General features: G+C 40.9%; 1 protein-coding gene across 2 annotated transcripts; it reads right to left on the reverse strand.

Moving 5' to 3' along the window:
- Positions 1-15: 15 nt before the first annotated feature.
- Positions 16-18,655, reverse strand: fbxl2 (F-box and leucine-rich repeat protein 2). Of its 2 annotated transcripts, none has more exons than XM_083925020.1 (14): positions 18,085-18,655; positions 13,761-13,822; positions 9,823-9,877; positions 8,796-8,870; positions 8,312-8,406; positions 7,491-7,655; positions 7,263-7,389; positions 6,422-6,496; positions 6,201-6,328; positions 4,614-4,674; positions 3,473-3,517; positions 3,091-3,147; positions 2,768-2,980; positions 16-2,171 (listed from the first exon to the last, which is right to left on the reverse strand). In XM_083925020.1, the coding sequence occupies exons 1-14, from the start codon at positions 18,112-18,114 to the stop codon at positions 2,064-2,066; spliced, it is 1,296 nt and encodes a 431-aa protein (XP_083781146.1). In that variant the 5' UTR covers positions 18,115-18,655; the 3' UTR covers positions 16-2,063. The 2 variants fall into 2 exon arrangements, with proteins under 2 accessions (XP_083781146.1, XP_083781145.1); XM_083925019.1 differs by having other exon boundaries at positions 6,201-6,331.
- Between the last annotated feature and the right edge of the window lie 4,037 nt (positions 18,656-22,692).

A 22,692-nucleotide genomic window follows, 5' to 3' on the forward strand; every position in this document is an offset into this window, starting at 1 on the left:
TATTTTTTTTCATTTATTTCTTTATTTTCTTAAACATAAAATTGTTAAAACAGCTGTCAAAGAGAGGGCATTAGTATCACAGCCAGTCAAGTCAGCTATGTATCCATCTGAGTCTTTCTTCATATTTTTTCCTTGTTTCAGTCCTGTCCATTGTCCTGCCAATCTCCCCAGTCTTGGCACTACACAGCACTTGCCAGTCTTTTGTTCAGCGCAAAATTGTGAGCTGCTTCTGTTTTGTTGTATTTTCAGTGCTTTGAGCAGTGGTATTTCATGCCCCGTACATGTGTTACTCCGTATGGCAACAAAGTTAATCTTGAGAGATCCTGTTGATCTGAAGAGTGTCTTTATAGACTGAAATAAACGGTTGGTTCTGGGATTTCCAGTCACTGTATATCACATCCATGTTGTCGAGTTTTGTAGGATTTGATAAACGGAAATTTGTTGCTGATCAATTCAATAAATTGGATGAGCTAATCTCACCAGACTTGTGTCAAAGGCTATTTCTTAATACTTGCTCATGTGTTGGTCGGGGCATTAAGGGAATGGAGTATATTGAATACTGACAATTAATGATATCCTACATCATCAGTAAATCGCCAATTACACAAAACTACACTAAATTAACTTTCAAATACATAAATTCATGTGATTGTCAGAAAGTTGAGGTGCCTTTGCTCACATTCTCATAACTATTATCCCAGCTTTAAGCGAATTTTCATTAATTTTGAAGCAAAGTTGCACCGTTAGCCCTGATTGATATCCAAATACACACAGCAAAAAAAATGGAATAATGGACTTCACAGTCCAGTTAAAAACAGTGGGCACACCACAGTCATATCAGGGTTACTAAACTCACTCTGAATAGTAGGGAGACTGGAAACCTACTGATGTAAACAAGATTGTGTGTGGTGCTAAACTAATCCAGGATGTAAACAAATGCTTAAATGGTCAAGTAGGAGCTAGTACACAGGGCTACTGACAGGACTGGATCAGGGCCTACGAGCCAACATAACCACACAGTACACGAGAGGCCACTCATCCCAGTAGCAAACAGAGTCAACATTACGCTTTTAGGCGCTAAGGGTCTGAACCATAGGTCCTTTTTTTGTTGATCAGCAACAGTTTTTTTCTTTTCCATTTCAAAAAGAATGACAAACATCCCTCCCTCTCTGGATAGACAGGCTTGGGCAATTACATTAAGCACTGAAAAAAAAAAGAAAATGACATTTGTTGTTGTTGTTTTTCTCGAGTGAATCGCCTTTAGTGTAATTCCTTTTTTTCCATTGCAAAACGTTCTCTGTACAAACAGAATCTAAATCTCAACAAAAGTTTTTTTCAGATGCACAAATATGTCACAAGTCCAGTTCGGTACTTCCTGTTTTTTTCGCCCTCAGCTCTTCCACATTAGGGAGTTGAGCTGGCTGTGCCAAAAGCTTCACCGTTTATATCCAGAAGATCCGCAGCTCTCCTCTCCCTCCATGCTGCGTGTTTATTGGTAAAAGCAGGATGAATCACAGGATGGTCACATAGAGGTGTCATGTGATTGGTTGAGATGTTTTTCCACAGAGAGCAAACTGTTGTTCAAGATGACAATAACGTCTTTTTTTTGTTGTTTGAACACGATGCATTGTAGACCCCCCGCCCCTTCCGCCCATCTCCAGCTGTCCAGATGCAGTCTTCTACGCCTGCAGGTGGGGAGTCAGGGATGTGAGGAGCCAGATGGAGTGTTTTTTTGTCTGTCTTTACAGTGAGAAAGAGAGAATGAGATAGAGAGAGAAAAAGAGAGAGTCCACCCATCCATGTTCTTTCCACCCAGCCCTCCACTCCCAAACCCCGGGGGCTGCTGCAGTCTTAAATTGTGAGCAAAGAGGAGAGAGGAGGGGCGGGTTCAACTGATCAGGGGCGATCAGTCTCTGATTGATCAGTGATCAGGAGCAGTGAGTGGGTCCAGCCCCTCCTCTCCCCTACACCCACCCCAGTCCCCCCCTACCCTCATCCCATTTCAGCCCATATCAGAGCAGCAGGACCTGTAGACAGAGGTGGCCCCCCCTGGCCCTCCACTGTCAGAGGATGATGCAGCAGCGGCACAGACGCTGGCCACCTCCATGTACAGAGGGAGGGGGGGTCACTGGGGCAAAGTAGGCGTGGACCTTGATCTCTGGAAGGTGGGCCTGCGTAGGGAAGAGGTAAATACAAGGGTATAAAAAGATGGACAAAAAGAATTTTAATCAGGATTGTATTCTGTGTCCAGTCATCTGTTCAAATTTTCCTTGACATTTTGGGAAATATGCTAATTTGCTTAATACCACTGTTATAGTACGTACGTTAGAGTGATACTGATAATCTCATCTAACCCTATGTTTTAGCGCCCCTCTCTTTAAACCCCCTAATGAAAAGCCCAGTCTGCTCTGATTGGTCAGTGTTTCTAGGTCATCTGCATCTGCGCTTTCAGCATCTCTGCACCATTACTGCAGCCGGGGAATGACTGTAACACCATTGTAGCAGCGCTTTCTACCTCTATATAGTATAATCGTGACATCACAGTACAGAAGTCCTGACCGCTCGTTTAAAGGTACAGTTTCTGAATACGGGCTGTGTGCATTTCTCTGTGGATTGAGCGCTTTTATACTTTCACAAAGTACCGCCAAGATTTGGAAATCTCATTTTTTACAATATGGGACCTTAAGGAAGTCTCCTTGATCCAATCCCCAACAAAAGCCAATTCTATAGTTTCAAAAAAAGCATTTATTTGATGATTTCCACTGACCCGGATGCGTTTGATGCCGGCCCTGGTGACTTGCTGACAGTCATAGAGCTCAATGCGCTCCAGACGATGGCAGCTCTTCAGGTGCTCCAGGGTCACATCAGTGATAAGGGGGCAGTTGTCTAGCTCCACCACGGTGAGGCGCTCCTGGCCACAGGTACTGCTGCTTAGAGCTCTGATGCCATCGTCTGTGATCAGCTCGCAGTGGGACAGGGACTGTTTGGGACAAAGCAAGACACAGATAGATGGATTAAAGCTCCATAAGCATGCACACAGGCTAAGGTAGAACCTGGCACAAAATCAGAATTGCAGAGGTAGACGTTTACCAGTGCTTGCAGGCGAGGGCAGTGGATTGACAGCTGAACCAGGGTGTTATCTGTCACCTGAGGAGAGGGCAAGCTTGATTAAGTCTTAATGCGCAGTTTGTTGAAGTGTGCGTTGAATGTTCATGTCTAGCTTCCTATCACACTCGTACTTTTTTCCTATGTCTCTCTCTGTTTTCTGTAAAATATTTTTAAATACTGAAATCAGTCTCCCTCTTGGCTGGAAACGTACCCTGCCACGCACACAATCACATGTGTACTTTTTCTTTTTACAATTTAATCTCTACCGAGGCAAATCAATCAAAGAGTTATGTCACATTCAACCTAGATAAAATACCATGAGCATGATGTTGGTAATAAATAAGGGAACCACAAATTATCTTACCAAAATACATTCTTCCAAGTCCATTTTTTCAAGCTCATGACAATTCTGTGAAGAAAAACATATATCAATCAATTAAATAAACAACGACAAAATAGAAAGAAAATAAAGGGTCTAGGGACGAGAAAACAGGACAATGAGCCTCATTCACAAACGTTACTAAGAAACATTTCTTCTTAAAAGCAGCCTACACTGAACGGCTCTTGGGACACATATACCAGTGTATGCTCTCCCTTTATTGAGTATGTAAAGAAGTTAAATCTCTAACCAATCATGGTGTCTTTGGTACCAACTTGTCTGACTAGCCCAGTGATGTTGCACTTATGCAGCATTAGCATCCTTTTATTTTATATTATTTTATAATTTCTTGTACTCTTGGTCCCAAGGGAGGGTATGTGGGGAGGGATAATGTTCTCGAGAATTGATATGTTTGCGTAAGTATGTATGTTAACCTTTGTCTCTATAACAGAAAATAAAGTTGTTAAAAAAAACAAAAAACAGAATGCATAGTTTTCAGAAACATTAAAACATTCTCCAATGTTTTCTCATTTCGGATTTGTTCTTCGAGATGAACAGAATCTATGCAAACTCAAGAGCACTCTTACATACTTTTGAGTTCTGACGATTGGTTATTGCGTTTTCTTCAATTATACAGTTGTATAATGCCAAATTTATTATAATTCTTTTTTTTTTAAATCAATATGGTCTTTTAAATTAAATAAACACTACATTAACACTTCGGTTCACCTCGGTTTTTTGAGAACCATGCCATCCACTAGCTATTAGTATTCGATCGCCCAAAGTAGGTCTTTTTTAAAGATTTTTTTTAGATGTTTGGAGTCCGGTGCTCCTTTCTCTGTAGACTTTCATTTGGCCTCTCTGCAGTCTCATGCCCTTTTATGGTGATTGGGGGCATTAACCTATGGTAATAAGGATCAACTGGCAAATGCTTTCAATTTACGAGGACAGTGGGATAAATCATTTTAAGAACAGAGGAACGAACAGTTCTGCGGTGTAAGAACACCTTCATGGATCTGACCTAGACTTTTCTTAGGATCTTTCTAAAGAACAAATTTAACAAAATATCTTTCTAACTTTCAAAGTATTGGTGAAGGAGGCCCAAAGAGAGCGAAATAAAACTCACCCTGGCCAGCACAGTGAATCCAGCATCCGTAACATGTGAGCATCGTGCAGCTTCAAGGATCCTAAGAAGACACAGACAAACAAAACGCTACTTGTAGATGCTTCGTAGAGGGTATGGTCTCAATCAAAATCATCAGCCAGCAATTGGTCGTGGGTTTCAATCAGACCTGAGATCCTTGTCAGATTTTAACATTGTGTGTTCAATAACATCTTTTATTTCCAAGCTTTAGAGAGTGGGACTTTTTCTTTTTGTTTGCCCATGAGTGACTGCTCTGACGCACCTGTCTCTCAAGACTTTTAGATGTTTACAAGCGTGTGGAAGGACAACCATGATGAAAAAAGAGCCTTTCTGTCAGGGGCGGAGAGGCCATCAGGACGACCGGCCGGTGGCAAATAAGCTCAATTAAACCGGCCAGCAGACTGCCCTGCGCAGCCGTGTGATGTTCATGATTCAAACACGTTCCTTTGAAAATCTCCAAGATCTCTATAAACCATACATGCGGAGAGTTCAACCACTATATTTAACACATGTTGCGTCTCTACATCTCACTCATGGTTGCTACAGTGTCAGACTCACTCTCATATTCCATCCTACTGGTTTTTCTTTAGCCTCCTATCTTGATCGAATTATTTTTATTCAGACGTTACATAACTTTCATGACCACAAATATAAGATGGCCAACAATTGAATTTGTTTTTTGTTTTTTTGGTTCATAAATTAGTGTAGAATGGTCGGAGCAAAGCCCCCTGGTAAATGGGAACCGCGTATCGCTCCAATGATCGCTCCGCGTTTATCCAATGAAGTATAGGGATGAATGAGCGGCTGTCGGACAGAGAGAAAGCGGGCACGTTTGGAGTAGTGGATTTTCTTACAGTGGAAAAGCAATCGGATTTGCGTGTTTGATTTGCTCAGTTACACCTGATGGAGGGCAAGAAGAGAAAAGAGAAAGGAGGGGCTGAAAAGGCCAGAATGAAGAAGAAGCAGATGCTGGAGGAGAGTGCATCAAAATGGTCAAAAATCACGGATTTATTCGAAACAACCATATAACAACAATAGAGGATTTTATTGTGCATGATTTGGTGGGATAAGATAAGATAGGTCTCTTTTTAAATCACATCTATATGTGACAAAATCAATTGAGACGCATGTGTCCATAAACATATCTGATGTTTCTCTGTCATGGATGGAAAATATCATAATGTGTGGGGTTAGATGGGGTGCATTGCATACCCCCTAATAAGGGGCCTTAAGTTTATTGTCAATTGTGTGATTTTGCCTTCTGCCATCTAGTGTTCATATTTAGTCCTGTTGGAGGGGATGGGTTGGGTCCGTTGTGGGCCGGTGGTGGGCCGGTGCAGTCAGAATTGTCCCGGTGGATTTTTTTGTCCCACTCAGCCCCTGCTTTCTGTAGATTCTGGCATTTTCAGGCAGCTTAAGTTAAAAATACCTTTGTTGACAATACAGTACAGTACAGTACATTTTGGGAAATGACAGTAGTTCCACTGCCTGTGAAGGATATTTTGTGGATACCGAAGCAAGCTGATGGAGTCCCTGTGAAGGATTGTGGGAAAGGTGTGTTTTTCTCACTTGAGTCGAGGACAGTTGAGTCCCATCGCAGTGAGGGAGGCATCAGTGATGTTACTGCAGCCAGACACACAAAGGATCTGTAGCTTGTGGCAACCTCGGCACAGACTGACCAGGCCTTCATCTGTTATCTGCTGGACACAACAGAAGACGAATTACAAAGACACAGACACATCCCTCATGCATTATTATCAGTCTCACCCACACCCAAATGTTTGTCTTACTGTGCAAGACTGCATATTGATGGTGGTGAGTTCTGGGCAGTGTTTCTGAAGGTGTTTCAATGCTCCATCTTCCAGCTGAGTTAAATACAAAGAATGCACAGTGTTGTTAATTATTACCTTGATCAATAATTTGTGCATGTATCTGTATTTTTATATAACCTTTCCTCTATTATGAGTTAAATGCATGTGACTACTGTCCCCTCCCTTTTCAGGGAAGAAAAATAAACTAGACTTCGGTTGAAAAAAAAGACAACAATTGAGCACAAAATCTATAGAAAATATTGGCTTTACAGAGGCAGCACAAAAACTGAAGCTTGACACAAACCACTGCATCAACAAAACAAAAAACAAACAATAAGATTAAGTAAAAAAAAAACAAATTCCATGGGAAGGCAAATGTATCTTGTTGGGAACAGTAAGTACAGGGAAGAGCACACATTTCTCTTCTGTGAGGCCTGCTCCAGGTCAGCAGTCGGGTGTATTGTGGTTTTGGTTTCATCTTAAATAATCTGTGAATATATAAGTATTTGTTTTAAGTTGTTTTTTGTTTTACCATTTATTTTTAATACTTCCTCAGCTGAAGCATAGTGTGAGTTGTCTTCACCACAGAAGACCCTGTTTACAGTAAACTAGTGAACAATGATCTCCTATTTTATGACGAAAATTTGTAAAAAAACAAAAAAAAAACAAACATTGCCTTTATTGATTTATTTTCATCTATTATGATATTTGGGCTACTGTATTTTCAACATGGTAATAACCCACTATAGAAATCAAGTCAAAATGCATTAAAATGTCAACTAAAAAAAGCGTAAAAAATGCCCACTGTTAAAAATTGTACCTGTGTGCAGCCTCTGAGGAACAGTGCTCGTAAACCATTGCAGCCTCTAGCCAAAGCCTCGATGCCATCACGTGTGATCTGGTCACACCACGACAGGTTCAACATCTCCAGCATTCTGCAGCCATCGCTGGGCATCGGCACACGAAGAAGAGAAACAGAAAACACACAGGACACGTGAACCAAATGGACATATGCACATATTATATAATTACCTATTGTGTGTGCTACCTGAGGGCCTTGAGTGAGTGGTTGCTGATGGACACGCAGGAGGTGAGATCTAGCTGTTTGAGTTTGTAGCAAAACTTGCTGAGGCTGAGACAGGTGCTGTCTGTGATCTTGGTGCAGCCGTTCAGGTTCAACACTTCGATGTTTCTGCAGTTCTGAGCGAATGTCCTGGAAAACAGTCGAACAGCAGAAGAGGGAGAAGGGGAATTACTCAAGAGTCGCTTCATTGAATAAATAAGAAGTCAGATGCTGGGAGTTGTTCAGGAGCCAATTAATAGAGTCATCTAAGAGGAGCTTGGACTAAAAAGCAATTGCTTATAGAGGTGTTAGATATCCTCAAGTGAAACCATGTCAATGAATAAATCAAAAAGGTAGAAGAGGTAGTAACAGTTCCATGTAAAAAGTTACATCCCCATTGTTCTTTTTCTTTTTTCTATTTTTTAGGCAGTTTTCAAGCCTTAATTATATAGGACAGACAGGAAATGGGGTGAGAAAGAGAGGGGGAGATATGCAGAAAAGGAGTGTAGGTCAGAGTCGAAGCCACGGCCGCTGCCTCAAGGGCCTTCAGCCTCTTTACATGGGGCAACTGCTCTAACCACTTGGCCACCGGCTGGCCCTTGGATTTGTTTTTGTGTGTACACAGTAAAGTGAGATCAGAAAAAAAAAGAGTCTCCTGCCTAAACATTTAATAATGTCTCATCACACATAAACATAATCAAAAAAAGCAAGTCGTCAAACCACCAAGAGGAGGACTGTTGGTAAAAGTAAAAGCAGAAACACGCTCATTATATCGGTGTACGCCAGTGTGACAATGACAATCTCACTTCATGGAGGCATCTCCCACGCTCAGACAGCCCCTTAGGCTCAGCTGCCTCAGGAAGCCTCCACAACGCTTCGAAATGTTCTCCACCACCCGGCCCTGGGAGGGAGGGAGAGAGAGGGGGAGGGAGAGGGAGGGAGAGAAAGAGAGAGATATGACTTGGGCCACAGGACAGAGGATCAGCTGTGACGTCACAGTCGGTACCAAAGCCTACTGACCCAGCGTTAAGCCTTGGGTTGGATAATGCTACTCAACAAGCACACACGTGCGAGAGAGAGAGAGAGAGAGAGAGACACACACACACACACACACACACACACACACACACACACACACACACACACACACACACACACACACACACACACACACACACACACACACACACACACACACACACACACACACACACACACACACACACACACACACACACACACACACACACACACACACACACACACACACACACACACACACACACACACCTCTATGTCTGTCTGGAAGTTGAACAGGTCAATCTTCTGCCAGTTACTGCCGTCTAGTGCCAGGACATTCCACGCCTGAAAGGGTGACAGACAGGTTGTGGACAGAGACAGGCATGTGGGTCAGACAGAGGCGGGTCTGTTATCATAATATGTAGGAGAAATTAATGAACATGGTGGCTCTGTTGGTTTGGCCAGACTCTACTGACTAAAACAATCATGGGCTTCAGTCCCCCACATGTAGACTTAAACAGGCTTGACAGGCAGCAAGGCAGCAGTTTAGTTTACACTTGAACTGATATTATCTTAGGTGGGCCTTTTTAGGTGGCTAAAATACGTTTAGCTGCTTCCCTTCTGAACAGCAGTACATTTCTCCGATGCCTGTCCTGCTCCCTGCTTCTCTAAACTCCATCTACTGTAGGTAACACACTATTTCAGTACCCCGTACGGCCCCACTACAAAAAAATCCAAACTATCCCTTTAACTATGCGCACTTTTTGTTATTTTGTTCATGGAGCAGTTGAACAAGCTGGTGACTTCACTTCTTACGTCCATCTACAGCCTCTCTAACGTGAGGATTTACTTCTCTCTTTTATATCGTTGTAAACTGAGAACAATTTGGTTTACGGTCATACTGGTCAGACAAAACCAGACACTTGAAGAAGTCACCCTGGGCTCTAAGAAATTAAATGTATTTCACTGTTGCCGGACACTTTCTAGTCAAAAGAGTTGATCGATTAATATCATGTTTCTAATAGAAATACATTGGAGCTGTTGTAAAAGAAGTAGCCCCTACAGCTCTGCATTCACACGTGCCAAGCCCTTGTCATTATTCACAGATAGCTCATTCATAAACAGCTTTCAGCTGCAGTGCACTAGGGCTGAACAGTGGTCCACTTACACATAACCAGCAGATGGCACTATATTATAGACATTTCTGGATAATTCAATCAAGTTAAACTGGTGTTAAAACAATAAGTGTGTTATACCGCAGCGGGTGGTTTGAACGTATAAAGAGGGAAGTGCTTACCTTGGATACTTGGGCACACCTACAGAGAGTAACCACATCTAGATAGGAGAATATTCTAGAAAACAGAGACATAAAAAGCTTAGTTTCTAACTCAACATGATGTTTAAATTCCTTTCCTTTTGTATGATTTGATATAGGTGTATTTGTGTGTGTCTGTAGAAAACAGAACAATCCCCTGTGATGTGTGGTTGGTAGCAAGAGAGCCCCACAGACAGGCAGTGTTTGAGCCATGGGATGGTCAGCCACAAAGGGCTGCATGCGGCAGGCTACTGGGTCAGCTCAATCCATTAATCTGCCAATGAGTAATCTCTGGCACTCAGACAAGCAAGGCCACGGACAGCATGGGACAGAGAAACATATGACATACACAGAAGGACACATAGATGAAACCAAACATGCATGCCTCGTCCGTGTTCCCAGGGATTAAATGGTTACTGCTCACAGAAGTGCCTTAAAGGGCCGATCTATAGAAAATGTTAGGTATTCAGAGAATTGTCATGGTGCCAAAGCTTTGAGTGCAGCTGCAGTCTGAATGTCCTTTTAACCCTAGGAAACAGGAGCTTGCCATTGTTTCCTTCATATACATGCAGACAAAGGCTGTGTGTTTTGATGTGCGTTGGTCCAGGGCATGTAGGGACATGTCTGTATAATCTATACCGGAGTCTTGCATCAGTGGGTACGTGCCCACAATCGACAAAGCAATACACACACACACACACACACACACACACACACACACACACACACACACACACACACACACACACACACACACACACACACACACACACACACACACACACACACACACACACACACACACACACACACACACACACACACACACACACACACACACACACACACACACACACACACACACACACACACACACACACACAGAGATCATTGATTGAATGTCTGTTTTAATCAAACACAATCTGACTTTCCATTATGTGCGAGAGAGTGATAGAGAGAGATAGAGAGAGGGAGAAAGAGGGAGAGAGAGAGAGAGAGAGAGAGAGAGAGAGAGAGAGAGAAATCTGTCAATCATACTCACAGGGAAGCCATAAGTCTGATTTGGTGAGTCCTGTTAACTATGGAACATTTGCACTTTATAATAAAACCATAATAGTTGAGAACAACCCCATGTTTTAGATGAAGACAGATTGTTGAATACTAGAGCCTGACTCATTTATCAGTACCGATGGCCTATCAAAGACATATCGGTATCTATCGTTTCAGGCGTTTATGTTGTCTCATATGAACACTCTTTTTACAGAACGTATAATGCACAAAACAGTGCTTGGGGTGATTTTTGAAACGGTATCATTACACAGTTCTTTATTTAAAATGGTAAGCAATTGACTGATAATAAAAAATACAGTACTCATGTTTATTTAGCTATTTATTTGAATTGATTCGTTCATTTCTAGAATTGGTTGGCAAGTTACACATGTATGTAAAGTATATTAATGTTAAATACTCTTCAGTTCAGTTACTTGTTTAAGAAAGCAGCCTCATGAATACTTCTGCATAATCATATTGGTGCAAAATCCACACAGAAAAAGGTATATTTTCATTCCAGCTCAACAATGGACTATATTGGCTACCATATCGGTAATCAGTGGCTTTTTCCCCTCTTAATTCGGGGCCAGTCTCAATATATCAGTCGGGTTCTTATTGAATACAGATGGACTATAACTGTATCACTGACGTTTTCACAGCAGGTGGTATGATAGGGCCAAGTTCAAGTACGTTTTTTACTTTACTTTGCAAAAGCCCTGTTGTCACCTTTGAACACAAACAGAACAGAAACTGAGTTAGCAGCCTTTGATTTTGCTGTCAAATTCGGCCTGTTTTTCTCTGACGTGGTACATAATGGGATTTTAATGGAACATAGCTTCATTTGTTGACAACATGTACACCTGGCCCTTCAAGCATGGCAAGATAAGAGAGTCAAGCCTTAACCGTGAGTCTAGGACTGGTTGCCATAGTAACTCCAGTCAGACATGAATTCTGGTGGTGCTGAGTCAGTGCTTCTCGGTAAGAGGACCCTGAACCACTCCGAACTCTCTCCAAGGCTCATCTTGTCAGACAAGGATCTTCTATCGCTGCACAGTTTTCACAGTTTGTGTCCATGCTGCACTGGCCTAGATAACAGCTGTTCACAATGCAACGCCTGAGAGGCAGGCGGACGTGAAAACAAGTCAGGTACCCAGGCTACCTCAGTGATACATTAAACATAAACAGTGACAAATATATTCCTATGGCAACGCACTTGCCAATACATACCACATGAGTGATCTACTGTAGCAGTTCCAAACCTTTTTTTGGCTGGTGACCCCTAAAAATGAAGCTTCTGTCTGCTTGCTATTCCTCTTCCCACGTTTTCTCCTCAAAACCTGCTTAGTTATAGAGCTGAAACAGGTAGCTGATTAATCATGAGAAAAATAATTTTGCTAATTTAATAATCATTTAAGTCACATATCATCTAGTTCCCCCTAATTAATGTGACGATTTGATGCTTCTGTTTGTCATATCTACATATCTTTGGGTATTGGACTGTTGGTTGAATTAAAGCATTTGTATTTGTAGTGGTTACCTGTCACTATTTTCTGTCATTTTATTGACAAAATGATTAATTGATTAGTTGAGAAAGTAATCAGCAGGTTAATTTATCATAAAAATAACGTTATATTGAATACATGTGTCCGGTATTTCTAAAGAAAAAACAAAGAGGGTAGAATATTAGTTTTCATCTTTTTCGTCATGAATCATCAACTAACAACCCCTAAGATTTATCTTGCAACCTGCCAATCCTCAGGCTGGGAACCTCCGCTTAGCCCTATACTCCTAATGTCTAATTATGAAAGGGGCGTGAACTAATTTCCTACACGTGATTCAAATGATCTACAATCGAATGTCTACTTGCATTATACAAATCCACCTGGGAAAACATAAATTCCCTCTCTGTGTACCATGGTGACAGGGCATAACAAAATTATAAATACAAAAACAAAAAGCTCCAGTCAACCCACTTTCCATGGTTTAAAAACAAGATTAACTGCCATAACAAAGAGTCTTCCTCACATCTGATGTTGTGTAAGTGTCTCATCATGGCACATGTGACAGTAGGTCATGTGTTGCAGTTAGCGAGTGCATGTGAGTGCATGTTTTTCTGTCCACCAGTGAAAGGAGTGCTGGTGGTAATGGGGGGACTGGTGGTCTCTGTGGTACACAGCTGGAGCAGCAGAAGAGCACAGCACTGCGGAATTCCCCACTAGCTAAGAGGAGCTATTTATAGCACACATACACAGACGTACAGTTTGCATAGGCCCAGGAGAGCGTCACACACACACACAAACACGCAGTGCTCAAGTGCAGAAATAAACAGTTTGCATCGTGTGTCTGCGGAGCTACATGCAGGTGAATCCTTTTCATACATACATGCACTCATCCATGTATAAATCAGTGTAGAGGATGGATGTGGCAGTTTGTGTGCGAGTGTGTGTGTGTGATGTCATCACTGTACATGATTTATAGGCCATGTGGTCAGCTGCTGGACAAAATATTGGTCTGTAGGTGACATAGTTAAAAAAAAACTAATTTCAGACCAGTGACATACTGTACACACACACACACACACACACACACACACACACACACACACACACACACACACACACACACACACACACACACACACACACACACACACACACACACACACACACACACACACACACACACACACACACACACACACACACACACACACACACACACACACACACACACACACACACACACACACACACACACACACACACACACACACACACACACACACACACTTTCAAGGATGCTTCCTTGTGTTGAATTCTGTGTGTGCTAGTGTGTGTATATGGATGGGGGAGGTTTCTTATTAATCTTACCTAAGAAGAAGCTCTTTGGGGAGCTTCTTGTTAATGGGGGCTTCATCACTGTTGGAGAACACCTGCCGAGACACACAAGATAAATAAACAATGAGTGTTTGTGTGTGTTTGAGGTGGTCAATAGCAATGACACAGAAAGAACACACACAAGCTCAGGAAATACAGATCTACAGTATATACATATATATGAGAATATTGTGTTGTTTCAACTCACATTCCTTCAAGTAAGTCTTATCGTATTTTCATACGTACATTAAATATTGTCGCTTTAATTGTGTGGGGCATATGAGCATGTGAGTGTAAAATGTGAGGGAAAAAATAACTAAAATAGAACAATGCACATTTCCAGTTACTAGTGAGAAAAAAAGCTAATAAACAAGCAAGAGCTACATTTAGCTTTCCACGTCCCGTCCTTACAAGCTTATAATTCTGTTAGCCTGGTCAGCTTCTTGGCATGCTTATCTCAATTAGTCTACTCGCTGGATGTCTGGCCATCTGCTGAGTGAGACACACTCACACTCACACACTTGCACAGTTGCAGGTGATTCAAGTCAGACCTCAAGAACAGAGACAGAACGTTCTAGATCAGGTGGGCTGGATTCAGCCATGAATTTAAATCACGGCAAACACCCACATTCGGTGTGCCTCTGCAGACACATGCATCCTGCCAGTGATACACTTGTATCCTCAAAGACTCAGGAGCCGTATCTAATGAGGGGGGACTCCCTGCCGATTCAAAGGCAAACACAAAAATAACACAAAGGGGAGTGAGGGAAAGGCAAAGGAAGAGCAAAGGTTGATTCTGATTCCACGACAGAAACTAACTCCTCGATAGAAAAGCAATAGAAGGGAAAAAGAAGGTGGGAGAAAGAGGGAGGAACTGGGGGACGTAAGAGACAAAGGTGAACCAAGAACTGCAGGACAAATATGTACAAAAGTCATTAATAAAATCCGAGTGAAAGGAGAAGAGTGCAAGGGAGGGGGGAGGAGGGGGAGGAGGGGGAGGAAGTAAAGGCCTTTTGAGAGGAAATGGGGTCCAAAAAGACAAAAGAGAGGGAGTTGGTCCAGTCGAAGTCCAGCAAAAGATTAACTTAGCTGGTTTGAATTTTAACATCAACAGTATACTCAGGTAACAACACAGCAGACAAAGAGCCTTTAACCTGATCAGAACCTATTCATCAACTATATCCAATAATAGCTCGAGGATATAGTTTAAACCTTTTCCATCACTGGTTCCCACATACCTCTGTATTAAATAACACATTTTCAAAACCTACCCATGAGTGGTTGGGTTCAACTACATCAAGAAAGTTCAACAAAATCTCTAAATAAATGCTTTAGAATAAAGTCTTTATCGTCAGGGTGTGACTTCCAGTTTCCACTATATTTAGAAACTTATTAATCGAGTAAACTGGAAGTAAAGTGACCTTAATTGTGCAATACTGAACAGTAGGAAGAGGCAACAGTACACTGACTCAGTATCTCTCTAAAGCCAGTGGTGGCTTAGGATTTAGGACTAAATTTAGATATAATACCAAACCACCTCTGTAACACATCACTCACCTTTGACCTTTTCTTCAAAAGACACATAGTTACACACAATATCAACTACCTAACCCCTGTGGGCTTTGAGCTAAGAACGTTGGCAAAATAATATTTTCATGATGTGGTAAACTGAAACTTTACACTGTAATGCCATTTAGTCAAGTATCTACTGCCCACACTGGCTAGACAACAATAAAGTGCTTCAAATGCAGATGATTTAAATGAATACATTACTGCATAAACAATCAAGGGGAAGAAAATACAAAATATTCCCTTGTTCAAGCCTACTGCCACTAACAATTATTTTCGTCATCAAACAATCTGCTGATTACTTTCTAGCTTAATATATTCATTGTTTGGTCTATAAAACATAACACAGTGAAAAGTGATCAGCGTAATTTCCTGAAGCTCCTCAAATATCTTGGTTTGTTCAACGTACAGTCCAAAACCTACTGAGAAAAGAGAAAAAGCAGAAAATTCTCTCTTTTGTGAAGCTGAAAACATAAAAAAAGTTAGCATATTTGCTTTAAAATTAAGACCAGTTAACTGATTAAAGTCATTGATTAAATGTCAGTTGTTTGACCAGTCGTCTGAGTAATCATTACAGCTCTAAAATCATTGTAAATTGATTAGGTTTCGGACTGCTGGTCATAAACATCTATTAAATCGATAATGTAGACCAGAGAACTTCTTGCTAGGAGAACACCAGTTGTGACATCAAATTAGGGCGTCCTTGCTCGGACGACACACATCTGTAACTTTACAAGTAAACACTTGTAGCGTTACGTGACTGTATCTTGCACGGTTGTGACACTACTGCGGTGACAAAATCTGACCACAGAAAGACAGACAGACGTATAAACACCCAACAAAATACTCAAAACCGCCTCTGTGGTAGCTCCCACTACAGTACAGTAGGGGGTCTCCTGGACCACAATATGCCATGATGACACACACACAGACTCACAATGTGAAAATAATCATTAGTCGCAGCCCTATTTCACAGTAATTGCATGTCAGCTGGAGGAAAGTCAAAAAGTGTTGGGTAACCCAAACCCGGATAGAGAAGTTTCCAGGTAGAATAGCATGAACACTGTATTTGATGTGTGATGTCAGCCACAGTTATGATATTATGATGGCAAGGTTCATCTCTTGTACGCGTGCTTCATTAAAGTGAGCACCTCAGCATTCTGGTGCCCTTGTTCCCTGTGCCAGCAGAGCAGCATTCCCAAGCAGGGAGTTCCTCTCCGCAGTCACACTCCTGTTCCTAGACAGTGCACAACTGGGTGGATATGCATTTCTGGTTTCAGAACTTACATGTCTCAGGTTTAAAGTCGTCACATTAAAACAACTATGAAGAAATGGGATCATGGCCATGTTAGGTTTTACATTTCTGGCCTTCAACCACAGGTTGGTTTGTGCCTGGTGATCGTTGAAAATCATCTTCTCAGGTCTTGTGTTATCAGTCAACCCTCCAAAGACTACTCTGCATCCACCGACTCTTCTGACACACATAGCCATACGAGCTTGTTTCCCACCACACGCTGGTTTTCCTCTGCGTCTAAGAAGCTTAATGCTCTGTTGAGAAATCCACTGATATGGCGACACACACATATTCAGCACCACAACCGCCTTCTGTTCTTATTCACTCACACGTAGACATTCACACTACTGACAAGCTCACAGCGAGCTGAACATCTGACAGAGAAAGTCAAGCACCATCAGGTCAAACCCTAAAGCATCTCAACAATGTGTGAATGCTATTCCAGATAAACAATGCCCACAGCTCAGGCGACCTAAAACCAGTGGGGCTGGAAATTTTGACAGTTATGAAGAAAATGCTGACTCAGCAAAACCAAATATTAATATTATACCGCAGATAATATACATGAATCTAAGGCAGGTGCGCTCAGCTGCACTTCAAAACAATAGAAGAGCTGTATTTAAGTACAGTTTTGAGGTACATGTATTGCATTTTATGCTACTTTACCTCCACTATATTGTAGCTTTTTACTTTAAATACTTGATAGCTGTAGTGAAAAGCAGTGTTTTAAACACAAAGCAGATAGGATGTATTAAAAAACACAAGTAACATTTTAAATGCAGGACTTTAGCCAGTAGTGAAGTGTTTGTTTTAAACCTTGGGGTAAGATCTGAATACTTCTCCCACCTCTGCAGCTGAGCTCTAACACATACAAAAGGGTGTGTGTTTACCACTTTCCTGCCAAATGATCACGGAGAGGTTGTGTGAGGACACATGGTGATTCATAGCGCTCCCGTTAACATCGACTGTACTATGACTGATTCTTGAACACTAAAAAAGACCACCTGTAGTGTGCCGGTGGCTCTCAGACAGCCCTGTGGCCCCTGTTATTGACAGGTATCACAGGAGGTGCCGCCTGTCAAACCCAAGTGATGACTCATTGAATGCTGTTACACTGCTTTTTATTTACACTTCTCTCCATGCAGCTCCCCTCGTGAAAGCCTGTAACCCCAGGCGACAGTGCCAGCCCGCCTCGGCCCTGATATAGACTGTATCCTCAGCCACAGCCCTGCTGCCCCGCAGTCCTGAGCTCCATGTTGTCGCTGTCTACTGGTGCGGCAGGACAATAACAGGATTTCGGATTACCCTTGACCAACAAAACACCTCGGCTCCGAACTGCCTGTAAAATTAGGAGCACCACACACACAAACACACACTGCTTATACAAGCCCACGACTCCCACGTCTACTAGAAACACACAGTTGAACCGCTGGTGGTCCACTCCCTCTGTCATACCTCGAACCGGCCCTTGGTGATACCGTTCATGTCTGCGGCTGCGGCACGTCCCTGCTACACACCGCACACACGCCAGTCGTCGAGCCGTTCGCCCGTTATTGTTTTTGTCGCCGTTTTATTTTTTTGGTCGGCCGGGAGTGTGTATAACGTTAGGAGCCGAGCAGGAGCTGGGTCCTCACACCCTCTCCTCCCCACCCCCCCAGCCGTCAGCGAGGCTCCTGTCTCCGGGTCAGCGGTGGTGAGGGTGAGGGTGAGGGTGGTGGTGGTGTCGGTCCTGCGGTAACGTCAACGGTCGTTGTCTCGGAGACCAACGGCTCCCCAGCCCGTCTCATCACAGGGCTCTACTCAAAATAACAATAATAACATGGACGGTCTGTCAAGTGACTTCACTTCCGCCTCTCCCTTCATCGCTCCAGCGTCGAGTCAGCTGGCCCTGAATAATCCCCCCCAAAGTTTGCTAAAAACACACGGGAAACGCCACATTAACGTCCGCCGTCCTCTCCCGCGGCACTTTCCCCGCTTCAGACGCTGGTGCGGCGGCTGACACGGACGCTTCCCTCAGTGTTTTCTGTTTACTTGCAGGGGAGAGGGGGAGGGCTTACGTGACGTCAGTGCTGCGGGAAAAGCACGCGTGGTCGATTTGTTTTGATTGTGGGGTCTTGCGGAGATTTTGGAGGAAATTACGACAAAGGCACTCATTTTGGCCGCATTCACCGTGGCAGTCACGGGTATTACAGCACCGGGACGTGACCGGACACGAACCCGTGGGTCTGATGTTAAGGAAGGAAACACTCGCATCTGTGGACGTGATCCGGGAGACAAGAGTGTGACCGCAGTAGAGATGTGTAACACTGTCACACTGGAGGCTGCAACCTGCAGACACTCACACCCAAAACTTCTGTGTCGGCCCTGCATTATGTAAACTGCTCATGTAGCAACAGCTCAGGGAAAGGTGGGACACTCCTCTATCTGATTAGAAAAATATGCAAAAGACTATGGAGGACTAAACATGACTTAAGTCTCAACAAATGAATAAATACATGAATAAATACATTCACAAATACTTAAAATAGGTACATGCATAAATAAATGAATGAATAAATAAATACTACCTCATTAACATATGGACACAGAAATACATGGATAAATATAGTTGAACAAAAATGTAGAAATAAGTGTAAAGCATTTATTTATTATTTTATTGATGCATTTATTTATACATTTATTCGTGCATGTATTTATTTATTAATTTATTTCAGCATTTATTTATCTATGCAGTTATTTTTATTCCTGTATTTATTTATACATTTATTTATACATTTTTTCATGCATTTATTTATTTATTTATTTATGCATGTATTTATTTATTCCTGTATCTATTTATACATTTATTTATTTATCTATTGAGATTTAAGTCATCCTCCATAAAAGACTGCACTACAAGTGAAAGCCCTGCATTTAGAATCATATGTGCTCATACGATTGACCCCTTTAAATTAAATATTAACATTATAGGATTACCATCACTGATACATCAAAGTGTGCGTAGCATTTGTATTAGTTTGTTGACGTATAGCTGAACTTAACTAGTCTAGCCTACTTTCAAGTGTTGGGCAGTTTAGTAGTAATAGTCAGTATTTTTATCTGCAAGAATCTCAAAGCTTTAAAGACATTTGGAGTCATAAAAATGTATTTTACAATGCGGTACTGTTTGAAACAAATCAACATAACCAACTAGGATACATCTTAAATATCAAGGCAGGTACAGGCAGTGGGATTATGGAAAAAAATATTTAAATATGTTGATTCACGTTGAAAACAGGATGAGATATTCAAAGTACAATGTCAGATTTGTTTTAACCGTAATAACTTTTTTCAATGAACATAGCATCATGTTTTAGATCTTTTATAATATATACAGTATATTATAATATAATGTAAGTAACGGGCTGTCCAATAAATAAAAAACAGTACTTAATAATAATAATAATAATAATAATAATAATAATAATAATAATAATATAATAATAATTATAATAATTATAATAAAATAAACAATAATGCATTTTATTTATAGCCGCCTTTCAAAGTCACCTTACAGGGCAGATTTAAAAAGAACAACAATAATAAAGTCAACAAGATAATTGACAATGTTTAAAACCAGTAAATGTAGTTAAATTCATCATGTTGGACGATAGTGTTGTGACACCAGTATGTACAGAGTCTGTAGACGATATCATAACAGGCCTACATTTACTCAGTTACTATAAGTACCATTCTGAGTAGGACTGCTTGCCCTTTACTTGAATATTTCCCTTTTATGCCCGTTTTTATAAAAAATATTGTTCTTTTTACTTTACCAAAGTTATTTTTCATACAAAAGATGTAATCGGCTTCTAAACAATTAATTATTCAGTAAAAACATGATTTAAAGTCGTACTTCTTTTTAATTCAAGTCAACTTGTCTAAGTATTTTCTAAATACATTGTATTGTGTATCATTGTATTTTTCAACCATCTTTTTTTTATTGTATCTTGTTTCCATTCATACAAATTTCTCAAATATTTTTAAAATAGGTTGATTTATATATATATATATATATATATATATATATTTAAAAACAACTATTTAAAGTATTTTCAAGGCACTGACAACATTGTTTTACTCACTTACTAATAAAACAAGCTTATCCAACACAATAATGATGCAAAGTACTGTAAATAATGATCTTATCACATACATAACACTAAAAGGGTCCACGCTGCGTAAGAAGAACTTTAACTTATGATACTTTAAGCTCATTCTGTTAATAATATTGTTGGTATTGTTGTTTGACCTTGTTGAAGTGCTACTTTTCGAAGTCAAGGATCTAATTTCACCTGTTTTGCAGGTTTTGTGGACAGGGCTGCAGACAAACTGGAGTGTGAGTTGCACATCCGGGATGGAATATCTTGGGAGGTGTTTTCAGCAGCTAGAGGGCGGTCTAGTGCAGCCTCATCAATGTCCATCCTGTACTGGTCACTGTTGTGAGGAGACACACACACAACACATGCAGCATGTGCTTTACTTGAGTATTTGCATTTTTTATTTCCTCTTTACTTCTACTCCACAACATTAAAACTTTAACAATTAAACCTGAAACCTATACCTCAGCAGGCATTCGAGTAAACATGGATTAAAGACATTGTTTACATTATTTAATGCACTTATTTTATTGATTTCTATTAAACTGATATCCATTTATCCATTTTATTTCTCTTTTTATCTAGTTTTTACTATTATCTCTTATTTTTTTGTTAATATTACAACATTTAAATATTTTAAATTGTTTTCTTTTTATCATTGCTTTGGTTTTTTTCCAGTTCTTTAGTCTTGGTCTTTTTTTCTGTTTTACTACTATTGCTCTTATTATAGCTCTTAAATCTGTTGTATTACTTTTTCATCATTTTTATTATCTTGTGTGCATTGGTCTGTAATGGTCATTGTGACATTGTTTTTGCATTTTTTATGTTTGTTTTTTTGTCTACACCTTTTCTGTATCATTCTGTCTTGTCGTTCATCTGCGAAGCCCTTTGAACTGCACTAACCTGAAGGAAACTGCTATTTACTGAACATCTCACAGGGAAATATTGTAGCTTTTACTGCATTTAACCGATTTAGTTACGTTTTAATACCCCATTTATCTCCATTTTACCATTAAGTGTTCCTTTATGGGATGAGAAAACTCCTTCTTCTTAAGCTAAAAAAATAATAGATAAACTGTATTACTTGAGTAAATGCACTTAGTTACAGTTATCTTCAGTTTGAGGGTCTTGGTATTGTGTATCCTGGTTCACTGTTGCTCTGTATTGACGTACAGAACCGTCGTTAACGTTATTAGTAACACCTTTGCTTTAGAAGTCAAAAGGCCTGCTGAGAAAAAGGCCAATAAGGAAAGCGTTTCATTTGTTTTTACAGGAAAGTGAGGCAGACGTCAGTCAAGTTCAGTTTGTCACCCACGCAGTCCTGAGAGCGGACTAACTGGGCAAAGTAAATGAATGTCGGGCCTTTTAGACCACACTGATACAGAAATAGTAGGATCTTCATGCTGACAGTACTTTTGTCCAACACTTGGTAACAGGTGTAACTAATAACATCATTAACTGAATTATATTTAGTTGTTCTGGTTTCTGGGCCTGAGAACCATCCACCTGCTCACCTTCAATAGAAACTTTAATCCTAACCTAACCATAACTGAAATCATAACTGTTTGATTGGTGGAGGTCGTCAGGGGAGGTTTGCAGCCTGGGAGCATGGTCTGCTTGATCGCCCTGCAACCCCTCACAAAAGTCCTGTATGGTATTTAGATACGTTTGTTATTATTAAAAGTCCCATACTGAAAAAGTGAGATTTCCATGTTGCTTTTGACTACAAAGCAGGTTGAGGTGCTATATAATTGTATTATGAAAATATCAAACAGAGCCTGTACTCAGAAGCTGTGCCTAAACGAGCTGTCAGTACTTCTGCACCGCTGTAATCTCACAACTACTCTACATATAGGTAGAAAGTGCCACTATAGCGCTGTTACAGTCATTAACCAGCTGCAATTACTCTGCAGAGACACCAAGA

This window comes from Echiichthys vipera, assembly GCF_963691815.1.
Source record: "Echiichthys vipera genome assembly, chromosome: 13".
Lineage (NCBI taxonomy): Eukaryota > Metazoa > Chordata > Actinopteri > Perciformes > Trachinidae > Echiichthys > Echiichthys vipera.